Source organism: Lepisosteus oculatus, chromosome 3 (genome assembly GCF_040954835.1).
Source record: "Lepisosteus oculatus isolate fLepOcu1 chromosome 3, fLepOcu1.hap2, whole genome shotgun sequence".
In the NCBI taxonomy this organism is placed as follows: Eukaryota; Metazoa; Chordata; class Actinopteri; order Semionotiformes; family Lepisosteidae; genus Lepisosteus; species Lepisosteus oculatus.
In genome coordinates, this window is record NC_090698.1 from 609042 (window position 1) to 620561 (window position 11520).

The 11520-nt window shown below is 46.8% G+C and overlaps 2 protein-coding genes across 4 annotated transcripts; both read right to left on the reverse strand.

Moving 5' to 3' along the window:
- Positions 1 to 1169: 1169 nt before the first annotated feature.
- gng8 (guanine nucleotide binding protein (G protein), gamma 8) lies at positions 1170 to 5012 on the reverse strand. Of its 3 annotated transcripts, none has more exons than XM_006627625.3 (3): positions 4939 to 5012; positions 2277 to 2377; positions 1170 to 1942 (listed from the first exon to the last, which is right to left on the reverse strand). In XM_006627625.3, exons 2-3 carry the CDS (start codon positions 2358 to 2360, stop codon positions 1814 to 1816), a joined length of 213 nt encoding a protein of 70 aa, XP_006627688.1. In that variant the 5' UTR covers positions 2361 to 2377; positions 4939 to 5012; the 3' UTR covers positions 1170 to 1813. The 3 variants fall into 3 exon arrangements, with proteins under 3 accessions (XP_006627688.1, XP_015196447.1, XP_069043765.1); XM_015340961.2 differs by lacking the exon at positions 4939 to 5012 and adding an exon at positions 4742 to 4822; XM_069187664.1 differs by lacking the exon at positions 4939 to 5012 and adding an exon at positions 2465 to 2892.
- A 3384-nt stretch (positions 5013 to 8396) lies between these two features.
- On the reverse strand, positions 8397 to 9069 carry LOC102690790 (syncollin). The gene has a single exon (XM_006627714.3). It carries the CDS (start codon positions 8957 to 8959, stop codon positions 8564 to 8566), a length of 396 nt encoding a protein of 131 aa, XP_006627777.1. The 5' UTR covers positions 8960 to 9069; the 3' UTR covers positions 8397 to 8563.
- Positions 9070 to 11520: the final 2451 nt, after the last annotated feature.

An 11520-nucleotide genomic window follows, 5' to 3' on the forward strand; every position in this document is an offset into this window, starting at 1 on the left:
TTTTACTGCCACAGAGTCACATGGTAGAACTCAGTGATTAAAGCAACAGCAACTGTCTCCGCTGTACATCTCTGTATTTACCTTTCCAGATGGTGATCGTGATAGTGCTGGAATACACCTGCCCAGGTTGCAGGGTTTGTTATATTACTTGTTCTGCTGCTGTAGTCAAAGCTATATAACATATTTAACTCCTAGATCCCTACAAAAACCTCTGTACCACTAGTGCCCAGAGAGCCTGGATGGGTAGAGTCCGCACAGTATGACTTAATTAGGAAAGGCTGATGGCAGAACAGAGGATACAGCCTTTTGTTTCAGAGGATTAAGGCCTATCAGTGCACTCAATACACACAGTATCTTAATAGTGTGTTATTGGGTTTAACAGAACTGGTGAACTGGAAACAACACTGCTGAAGCTGTAATATTAATTTCCCCAGGCACTATGACAAGCAGGTCTCTGGCTCACTCTTAATGACGCTGTAATCACCTGCCACGTCCTGGGCTCAGCATTGTGTTTGCTGAGCACGGTGCCGTTGTTATTTGCAGCAGCTCAAGGCCCAGCAAATGCAGTGCAGGGTGTTGTGTGTAATGTAATGTAATGTAATGTTTCTTTATTAGCCCTATACAATTTCTTGCATTAGGAATGTGTCTTTTCGCATACCCCAGCTTTTTTCTCCAGGGAGACACAGACACAGAGACAGGGAGAGAAGCTGGGGGTCAGAGCACAGGGTCTGCCATTGTACGGCGCCCCTGGAGCAGTTGGGGTTAAGGGCCTTGCTCAGGGGCCCAACGGAGTAGGATTCCTCTGCCAGCCGCGGGATTTGAACCGGCAACCTTCCAGTTGTACTGAAGAGCGTTTCACAAACACTACGGGGTGTCGTTGTGTGGTCACCACAACAAATGTTGTTGTTTGATTTGCAGGTGTGGTTCTGTATTTGTGACACTGCTTGTGTCTCTGTTCATCGATCCTCTCTGTGGGTCACTATGCTTTTGCCATGATAAGTGTAGTCTAATAGGTGTATATAGTGTACTTTTGCCCTCTAACAGCAGAAAGAATTCTTCAGATGTTTTATTATTTACTGCATATGCCACATCTCACAAGTCCTTTTTCCTTTTCTTTTCCTTTGGTATTTTTGGAATTGCGATAGGAATCACACAAAGTTAAGCAGTCCTCAACAAATTTCCTTTTTACTTGTATTGTAAATACTATGGATGTACACATTGGCCAGTTACAGCAAGCAGACACATATGGTACAAATCTGAACAGAGGACTCTCGATACAAGAGCACAGTACTCCACTTCTGAGGAAATAAAACTGGTTTGCTGACCTTTTCATGTGGAATTAGTTACACACTGCAGTGAGTTGTAACTCAATGAAAGACAAGTGAATCTGCCGGCAGAAGGATCTCTGACACCTTGTACAGCAGCAGCCACAGGCACGGGAGGTGTAGTGAGACTCTCTGTTTCTCAAGGTGCTCTAGAACAAAACCTCTGGGCACCTGCACAGTTTCCTGTGCTTTTACCCATGAGCTTTACTGTGCCACTAGTTTACACTACAGTTTACAAGGGTTGATGTTGATGTAATGTTAAAACATTGGTATTAACTGATAGGCCTGTGGTACAATGTGCTGTGGTTTGATAAAACACAGACAAAGCCTACAGAAAGACTAGGATGGCAAGGGGACAATCACCGTAAATTACTGCCTGAGAAGGGCTGTGGTCAATATGCTACTTTACAGTATTGATCATGGATATTGATGGGGGCTAGTCTGTGTCACCTGGCAGTGCCGAGCAGAGAGAGGGCAGGATTACAGGGTTAGAGGATGGAGCAGAAGAGCTTCTTCTCACGGAAGGGGTTTTCAGAGGAGGGCACAGGTGTCACCAGGGGGTCCTCCTTGGCGTGAGCCTCACAGAACGCCAACAGGTCTGCTGCTGCCTTGGAGACCTGGGCAGAGGAAGAGAGAGGTGAGAGCTGGGCAACCTCAGTACCTGCCAGCCCATCACACTGGGCAACACCCCCTCTTCTTGAGGTCAGGACTGCAGTTGGGGTGTTAGCAGGTGGATTATGGGAAGATAGAAGCCAGTTGACATCCGTGAGGCACTAGTACACTCTTGCAGCAGAGGGCTGACATTTTGAGAGTAATTTATCTGGAACATTATCAATAATGGAACAACAAATTTAGCAGATGGTATATTTAAGGATGTGCTTTTTAACCTTCTAAGTCCTCTCAATATAATATCCCTCTATGATTGTGTGTGTGCTGTCTGTAACATCTGACCTTCATTCTATCGATGTTGACCTCCAGTTTGAGCTGCTCCACTGTCTTGCGGGCATCTGCAATCTTGGCCATGTTATTCGACATCCTGGCTGCCACTGTCACTGTGGGAACAACACCAGTCAGCACCAACACACAGTGTCACAAACATCGTGGTGGGACAATGCTGACCCAACATAGCCTCATCTCACTTAGAAGTCTCTCCTGGGCTCTAAACATTCAACAGCTTTGCCAGTCTTCTCTCATGTTCGTTGCCCATAGCTGGTGCTGTGCATGCGCTTTGCCCTGTTTGTTCACCAGGTCCCTTTTCCCAGAGCAGCACACAGCTGGCAGAGACAGGCACTGTCTCCCAGGACAGAGGGGCAGGCAGAGACACGCAGAGACCCAGCTCCTGGGGAGTATCTCCCATCCATGAGTATTACATAAACACCACGCGCTGTTGTTACACTGTCAAGAAGATTTCACTCTGTCTTAAAGGGGAACTCACCAGTCCTGCCCCTGGCTGTGCTTGGCCTTGGCTGTAGTTACTGTTAACTTCTAGACATTTTTTATCTGTATTTGTCTATTCTCGTTCACAGCACAGCTCCAGAAATGTCAGGTGAATGCAAGTGATTTTCAACTGGTTGAAGAAACACTGGTTCTCAAAAACACATCAAAGGAGTTTTGAAAACTGGTTCTCTCAGTATTATTAGACCACCTCACTCTTCACTAATCATTAGTGCCAACTAAACAATATTTCTATTGAAAAAAGTAAGACATGCGCTGGAACAGCAGGGCGCTGGGCTCCTGCAGTCAGAGACCTGGGGGTGGTGAGGGCATGACAGCGCAGTGCTTCTGCTGGCTCTGCAGGAGGCTGAGCTCTGCGCTGCTGCTGCGTGGAGGAAGCAGGTTGGACCAGGCTCAGGCCCTGCACGTCCCTCCGCTGTGCTTCTTCCAAATCCACACGTCAGACAGGAGCTGCGTGGGAACCAGAACCAGGCCCACAAGATGCCACACAAGCTGGAATATCAGCCTGTTGCCCCTCAGGGCCATTGAGGCAGGTGGCTGAGAGGCGGGTTAATGACAGATCAGCCTCTCTCCACTGGGGCGACCGGAGAGGCCGTGCAGCAGGACAGGCTGGCCCGGATGGCGGGGCTGGGAGCAGGCCGTTCTCCCACCCTGCCGGCACTGAAACGCTGTTTAATTGTGTTGCTGCTCAATCACCCATTTGGCAGCTTTTGAAACAAAATTTGCCACATTTGGCTTTCTTTCATGAAAAGAGGTTTAAAAAGCTCATTGAATAACCCCTTTTGCAGCTTAAGCATGCTGTGAGTTGTTTCATTAATTTCTTCCCTCTTTTAGTCCACAAAGATAACCCAACTGTTAGGTCCACCTGCCCAGGTCCTTTAAAACCTGCACTGATTCTCCTGGTGTGTGTGCCAGTGAAAATAGCCATAGGAGCACAAAATTGTAGATTAAAAGGTTCTGGTTCAGACAACGCCACCCAACATGGAGATCATCTGACATTAGCATTTGAAATTACATCATCGCCAGTAGTGTCAGAATTACACGAGTGTCAGAGCTTATTTTGCCGTGTACAATTCTGTACATTGTAAACACAGTGATTAGTTGTTAATTGGCTTAAAAAAGCTGTATCACTCATGTTCCCCTGGCACTGTTAATTTAATAACAGTCACCCAGACTCAGACAGGTGATCGTGCAGCTCTGCTGTTGGCTGGGCCTCAGTACTCGCTAAACTAAAGTGAGCAGACAGTTATTTAACAGGACTGGCATAAACAAGCATGATTTCCAGACCTTTCTGAAAGAATGCTGATTGAAGTGAGTGGAGCCTGAAAGGCCAATTAAGTCTCATCTTACAAACATCTTTACAGGTTTTTTACAGATTTGTATTTCATTCTTAACAAACTAGGTTTTTGAGAATTAATAAAGTCTCCAAGCCTCTCTATTCAACTAGAAGGTGAGAAGCTCCACTCTCATCCCCTTTCAGCAGTCAGCCAAACGCAGTTGGTTTTCTGCTGTAATGAAACCTCCCTTCTTCAGTCTCACACAGACCTTTGCAGAAGTCGGCTTCCTGCTGTCCTTTAGAAAAAAATGCCTAAGACATCAGCACAATTCCATACATATTTAACATACTTTTATTCTACATTTTACACAAGTTCACTGCATATGCATGGTGATAATGCCACAGTTTTTTCATAATTAATATTTACAGGGACTGAGCTACACTATAACTGTAAAATTAACCCTTAGTGCTCCACACAGTTGGCTACAGTTGACTACAGTGCAGTAGTCTAGACAACCACAGTAAAAGTGTGGGAAAATAAATGTTGCATTCAGAGGCAATGTAAGGTAAAGAAGAAAATACAAACTCTCCCAAGGGAGGGTTATGAACTGTCTGCAACACAAGCAAGCACAACAAGTCTGCGTTTAACATATCTGAAAACACCACAAGTCTAAAAGGAAAATACCAGCAGTGCAGAGCAGAGCGCAGGTGTCATCTGTAGACAGGCGTTTACAGCCCTGGTCCTGGACAGCCACAGTCCTGCAGGTTAAGGTACCACCACTGGACTCGGGTCCAGCCGAGAACTGGTTTAGCCAAGTCTCAGCAGTGCTCAGAGGAAAGGGAGCAGGCCGCACGAGCAAGCGGGGATACGGGGGTACGTACCTTGGCGGTCCGGCTCGGCTGCAGGTGGATGGAGCTGACGTCTGCAAAGCTGGTGCTCTTCCCCCAGACACACCGCCCAGACACGGAGAGAGAGAGAGAGAGATCAACAGGGAGGGGTTGAATAAGTCTCCTCCTCTCATCTTCAGCCCTGGTGGTGTCCTGGGGTTTTTCAAGGGGGTGCAAGAACCTGCTGTAATAACAGAAGAGAAGCCTCTCTCTCTCACCTGCTTTTGGGCGTGTTTAATTCTACCCTCAGACCTGGTGTTGAGGGAACTGGAAGAACTACAGGCAATATTTTGAAAGAATTTATACATCACTGCATTGAGTGTGTGCCCAATATGATATAGCCAAACAGAAACAACTTGGAAAGTCACTCTTTATAGTATTTTGAAGAATCTGTATGATTCCTTCATGAGTACATATAATACCTGTGTTGTTTTAGCAGTACAGACATAGTTTGAACTTAATAGCATCCAGTCAAACCCAGTACAGGGCAGAGATCTTCCATGATTTCTACAGCACAGTTTATTCCCTTTTCTTTGGTGCTTGTTGAACAATAGATGTGTGGAAGTCTTGCAGAACTCCTGTAATCACACTGGGAAGCTGGTGAATCTATGCAGGTATTGATCTCTGCATCTGTGCTGCATGAGTTTTTAGAGTTCGTCTTTTCTTAGTTCATGCAGCACTTTACTGTGTTTCGAAGAGGGGTAGGTGAGAACATCGTGGTTTTCAGATATCAGGCTCATCTTTCGCTGACTCCGCCCACCTCTCTAGTGAAGTGTCAGCTGTGTCCCGTTTGCTAACAAATCTGTTTTACAAAGCGAAGGTTCAGGCTGTGTGGGGAAGCAGGTTGCTCTCAGCTCAGCTTGCAGGAGGCAAATAACTGGGAAACGGGCGTCACTGAGGCCTGAAGCAGCTCCTCCAGGGGGAGGAACTCGGAGTCTTGAGCCTGGCTCCTCGGCTGGGACGGGACACAGATGTGCAGGAAGGAGCGCCCTGTGGAGCCCACCTGAGGGCTGAAATGCCAAGTGCCTCATTAGCTGGCGTTCCCCTCTGTCTGGGGCCGCGATACTCTGCAGGGAGGGGAAGGGCCTGCAGCGCATCTTTCACAGGAGGCGCTGGGACAGGAGGCCCCTGTTCTGAAAGGTCTGGATTGAACTAAAGCCTTCAATACATGTTGATATTTACCAGCTGACATCATGAAGCTACAGCACGTTTTAATGCAATTAACAAGAGGTGCATTTTATTCACCTTTTAAATCTGTTTTTAAAATGTGTACAAACTCTCCCTGATCAAAACGATCTGGCTGGTCGTGATGGAAGAGCACTGCAAATTAGGGTAGCAATATTCATTCACAGCAGACAAATTGCAAACTTCAATTATGGATAACTGTGAAAAAAAACATTCAGTGTGTATCTTGGAATTAGTAAGTAAGTAAAGTAAGTAAATTAGTAATAAGTGAAATTATGCTGTCTTGCAGAAAATATGCACCGGAATCAGTTTAACATGGATTTCATTCTCTTTTTAAAAACCAGTCCTGAAAACTTGGGGGCCAGATGGCAGCCCTAGTGTCTACTCCCCCCTTCGGTCTTTAAAGCAGTAATTAACTTTCTTTAAGCATCTTCATTGCTTAATTAGAGGTCAGGTAACTTAATGACAAAAGTAGTTCCAGTGTCTGCCTGGTTTCTCTCCTCAGGTGGGACTGATCATAGCTGTGATCTGTATAATAACGCTACAAAACAGCACACAGGCAGGATCTGCTGAGCTCCCTGCTCAAAGGCTGTTATTTTCCACTCTGTATAACCTACTTGCTCCAGAGTGAACTAATTAGATGGACAATTTGCTCTTTAGCCAAATACTACATTAAGATAAGATGGGTGCACCATGTTTTTTTTTTCATTTACGCACAGTGAGAAATGTTAAAGCTGTGTTCTCCAGTACAAGGCAGTCAAGGACACTACTGGGCAGTGGCCCAGTAGACAAATGGGACACCTGTGCCCTTTTCTAGTGCCCGGACTCTAACTGGGTTCAGCTTGAAGGGTTAAAGAAAAGCAACAGAATCCTGCAAGATGGGCACAATGATCCATCTACATCTTTTATCACTCTGTGCCCCACGGTACCAACAGTGTGGATCCATTAGACTGAGGCCACTGCAGTTCTCAGTGCCAGCAGTGGGCTCCCAGTGATTTCCTGCAGTGAGCTGGACAGACTCAGCTGACCCCCCAACAATCAGACCCTCTCCCCACACACCCCCCAACAATCAGACCCTCTCCCCACACACCCCCCAACAATCAGACCCTCTTCCCACACCCCCCCTGAACGATCAGACTCTCTCTCCCCACACACACCCCCCCGAACGATCAGACTCTCTCTCCCCACACACACACAGCCTGAACGATCAGACTCTCTCTCCCCACACACACACCCCCGAACGATCAGACTCTCTCTCCCCACACACACCCCCCCGAACGATCAGACTCTCTCTCCCCACACACACACCCCCGAACGAACAGACTCTCTCTCCCCACACACACCCCCCCGAACGATCAGACTCTCTCTCCCCACACACACACCCCCGAACGATCAGACTCTCTCTCCCCACACACACACCCCGAACGATCAGACTCTCTCTCCCTACACACACACACACCCCGAACGATCAGACTCTCTCTCCCTAAACACACACACCCCGAACGATCAGACTCTCTCTCCCCACACACACACCCCGAACGATCAGACTCTCTCTCCCCACACACACACAGCCTGAACGATCAGACTCTCTCTCCCCACACACACACCCCCGAACGATCAGACTCTCTCTCCCCACACACACACCCCCGAACGAACAGACTCTCTCTCCCCACACACACCCCCCCGAACGATCAGACTCTCTCTCCCCACACACACACCCCCGAACGATCAGACTCTCTCTCCCCACACACACACCCCGAACGATCAGACTCTCTCTCCCTACACACACACACCCCGAACGATCAGACTCTCTCTCCCTAAACACACACACCCCGAACGATCAGACTCTCTCTCCCCACACACACACAGCCTGAACGATCAGACTCTCTCTCCCCACACACACACCCCCGAACGATCAGACTCTCTCTCCCCACACACACACCCCTGAACGATCAGACTCTCTCTCCCCACACACCCCCCCCCCGAACGATCAGACTGTCTCCCAGGCTTGTCATTGGTCCTCAACAAACTATTCAAGATGTTTCTGCTGTAGAAGAATTCATGCGGCAGAAGCACTAGCAGTGTTTTTTAAAATATCATCCACTCAGGCCACTGTAGTGTAATATCCACTACAGTGTTTGGTTTTACGTGTTAGCTGATGGCAATAGTGTGTGCTGAAAGGAGCAACTACAAGAAATATTAATTACTGCAGTGTGATGGTAGACAATGTATTTCGTGACCACTACAGACAAGCAGAAGAAAAAAAACAGTTTTTAAATGCAGATTTAATGTGATTTTGCCATTTTTAACAACCACAGTTTTTTTCCCAAATCCTTGACAAGACAGCGCCGGTCAGGTGTCCAGCTGAAGGCCGTCCTCGTTCTCTCTGGCGTCCGTCGTCCCTCTCGCCCCTCCGCGCCGGGCCGGCTGCCTGCTAGCACACGCAGTAGTAGCCGGAGATGTCATTGTTCCAGTTGCCGAAGAGCCCCTGGCCGACCTCTTTCAGCTGGTAGTAGGTGCCGGAGGAGAACTTGCGCTTCTTGCCCTGCTTCTTGCCGCGTGACCAGACCGTGAGGGAGCAGAACTTGGACACGACCAGCGAGGAGGCCCGATTGTTCCAGGCGGGGGGGATGAGGGGGAAGTCGTCGCCGGGGTAGATGTCCAGGTAGCTGCCCCCGCAGCTCTGGTCGTAGTAGTAGTTGCTGTCCTCAAACATGCGGGCGCACAGCTTGGCGCCGCTGGAGTCCTTCAGGGTGGCAGGATCTGGGCACTGGGCCTGCAGCCCTGTCAGGCACAGAGCGCACAGCAGCACAGCTGAGACAGCCTTCATTGTCACAGCGATCAGTGAGGGCGACACACCACCTCTGTGCCTTTAAATATCCTCACGGCCCTAGGAGGACAGAGGGTGGTCCCATGCTGCCCCCGTGAGAAGCTGAGCTGCTGTCCTGTTCTTGTTCTCCCTCTTGATAAGAGCTGTTTGTGTTGCAACGTCCTTCAGAGGCCAGATTTATTTTTGTCTTACGGAAACAATCACCTGATGCCCGTTGTGTCGTAACAGGAACAACTGGCGGAGTTCAAATGATTCAATCTTACACTTTTTTCATTAATATGCCAAAACCTGGTGTAGATTTTGTGACATGTCACAGGGATGTCGGGCTTCAAATTCAGACACTCTTAAGAGGTTCTTTTATTTTATATTAATGCAAAGTCTGGGAATGGAAAACTTCTCAGGGTCAGATCTGTTACAGTAAATGTCAGCAAAACCAAAAGAGAAAAAAAATGATTTTATGTTGCTGGTATAAGTTTTCAATATTTAGTTGAAGCACCTTTGGCAGAAATTACAACCGCAAGCTTTTGAGCATGTTTGCACGGGGCCTGGTGCAGGTTTGGCAGATCTCTCAGGCTGTCTCAGATGGTCATTATGGGGATCACTAACAGTATGGACAACAGCGTTCACGTCTTTCCATACATTCTCCAGATCCAAGTCAGGACTTGAGTCACTGAAGTACATAACTTTCTTATTCTTAAATCCCATAAAACTTTGGCCTTGTTCTTCTCATCATTTTCGAGATGAATGGTAATTGGTTTGTCCCAGTTTTAGGTCAGAAGCAGGTTTTTCTCTAAGATTGCCAGCATTTTGCTCCATCTGTGTTCCCATCAGTCATAGATGACATAATGCTCCACTACTGTGCCTGACAGTAGTGATGGTGCTCAAACATGTGCAAACTGTGTAAGGCAAAACTTGTTGTTGTGTCAAGTACTGTAGTGAAATAAGGGAGCAGTTTTCTTTTTTTCACATGGATAAAGATCAGCTTTAATGCAATGGTGAAGACTTTGTCACAGGAAAAGAGAATCTTTTAACTCGATTTTGTCAGCTACTACATGTGTGCCCACTGTGTTGATACTGTAGCTGCAGTTCCAGAAGAGACTCTGACCTTTATATGTAAACTCTGTGCCACAGTGCTGACATTCATGGTTTTATGAAGCTGAAAGATTTTCTGAAAAAGAACAGCCATATGTTTGTGGAACTATTATCTATTAATTTTTTTTGTAATTGGTGAAATTGATATTGATTTATGGCACTCAGAGTTTAAACGTTACACAAAGAGTTGGTGGAGAGGGGAACAAGATCCTCAGCCATGTTTTTTAGCGAGAACCTCAGATCAATTAGCTACAAGAAACCAATCAAGCTGAACATCTATGTTTGTTCATATAGGCAGATGCTCAATATGCGTAGGCTCCAAATTAACAGGTAAAGTTTTATTACCTGCTGAAAGGAGAAGAAAAGAGAGACAACGTTTCAGCTGTGTCACCCCCGAATCAGGCTCCACAGCCGAAATGTTGTGTCTTTTCTTTTTCTTTCAGCGAGGAATCTATTTTTGTTTGTTACCTTTCTTCTGTTCTTAAGTTCTAATTGAAATACTGAATAATCTAAGAAGGTTTCTAAGACTTGTTTCACAAAACAACAGAAATCTGAGTCTATGGTTCAAAACGGTTATAATCAGGGAGGATCACTGAGTTACTGGAATGTCCTGCTGAGAACTGTTTTTTTCTGCCCACTTCCCTTACCTGACGCGTCCACACTGTGAAGAAATATCTCCGTGTCCCACTGTAGTGAGCACGACCAGCACTGCTCTGGGATGAGCGTGTCTTTATTATCCCCGGGTAAAGTTGATCTCCGCCTCACTCACGGTTCACATGAAGAGGGACAGTTCTCACTCAGCACTGTCATGCAGACTGTAAAATGAACCCGGGGCCTCAGCACTGTCAGACAGCAATACTAGCCACTGCGCCACCCACTTCTATGACAGTCATTTTGATAGTTCTCCTTAGTGGCTTCACGAATGATGCATAAAAAACAAGTTTCAGGGCGCAATTTGGACATACCGTCCATTTAAATGAACCTCACTGTTCGTAGAAACCCACGTCCCACTTTGCGGGCAGTTGCGACATACGGCCAGCAGGAGGAGCTCGAACAGCTTGAAAGGCGCCCTGAATATCCACACTGCCAGCACCGCTTTAAAGGGGACATGTTCTGTGTTGCTTTTCTGTAATAAAAATCTGGTAGTGGCAGTAAAAGATCAAAGAAGAGAAAACGCAGTGCTTTTTCTATTAACACTTCATCTGTCTTTTATTCAGACAAGTTTCTCTTCCTCTGTGCGGTGTGATCTGAGACATACAATGCTCAGCTTTTTTTTAAAGATAATACATTTAGCATTAGTAATGTGTATGAAACTCGACGTTTACTAGATCCCATTCCTTCTTTCTTATTTCAATCAAATTTCCAGCCCTCTGCTCTACCACCCTGATGTCATGAATGACTGCTTGAGCTCTGGAATGGCACGAACAGCCTTTAAAATAGCTGCAGTGACCCCCTGAGCCTGAAAAACC

Coding starts and splice junctions, on each gene's coding strand:
- gng8 (XM_069187664.1), bottom strand. CDS start 2,492: ATGTTTAGAGCCCAGGAGAGACTTCTAA. Junction 2,378..2,464: donor AGCCCAGGAGAGACTTCTAA/GTGAGATGAGGC, acceptor TTGTTCCCACAG/TGACAGTGGCAGCCAGGATG. Junction 1,943..2,276: donor TCAACATCGATAGAATGAAG/GTCAGATGTTAC, acceptor TCCTCTGCCCAG/GTCTCCAAGGCAGCAGCAGA.
- LOC102690790 (XM_006627714.3), bottom strand. CDS start 8,959: ATGAAGGCTGTCTCAGCTGTGCTGCTGTGCGCTCTGTGCCTGACAGGG.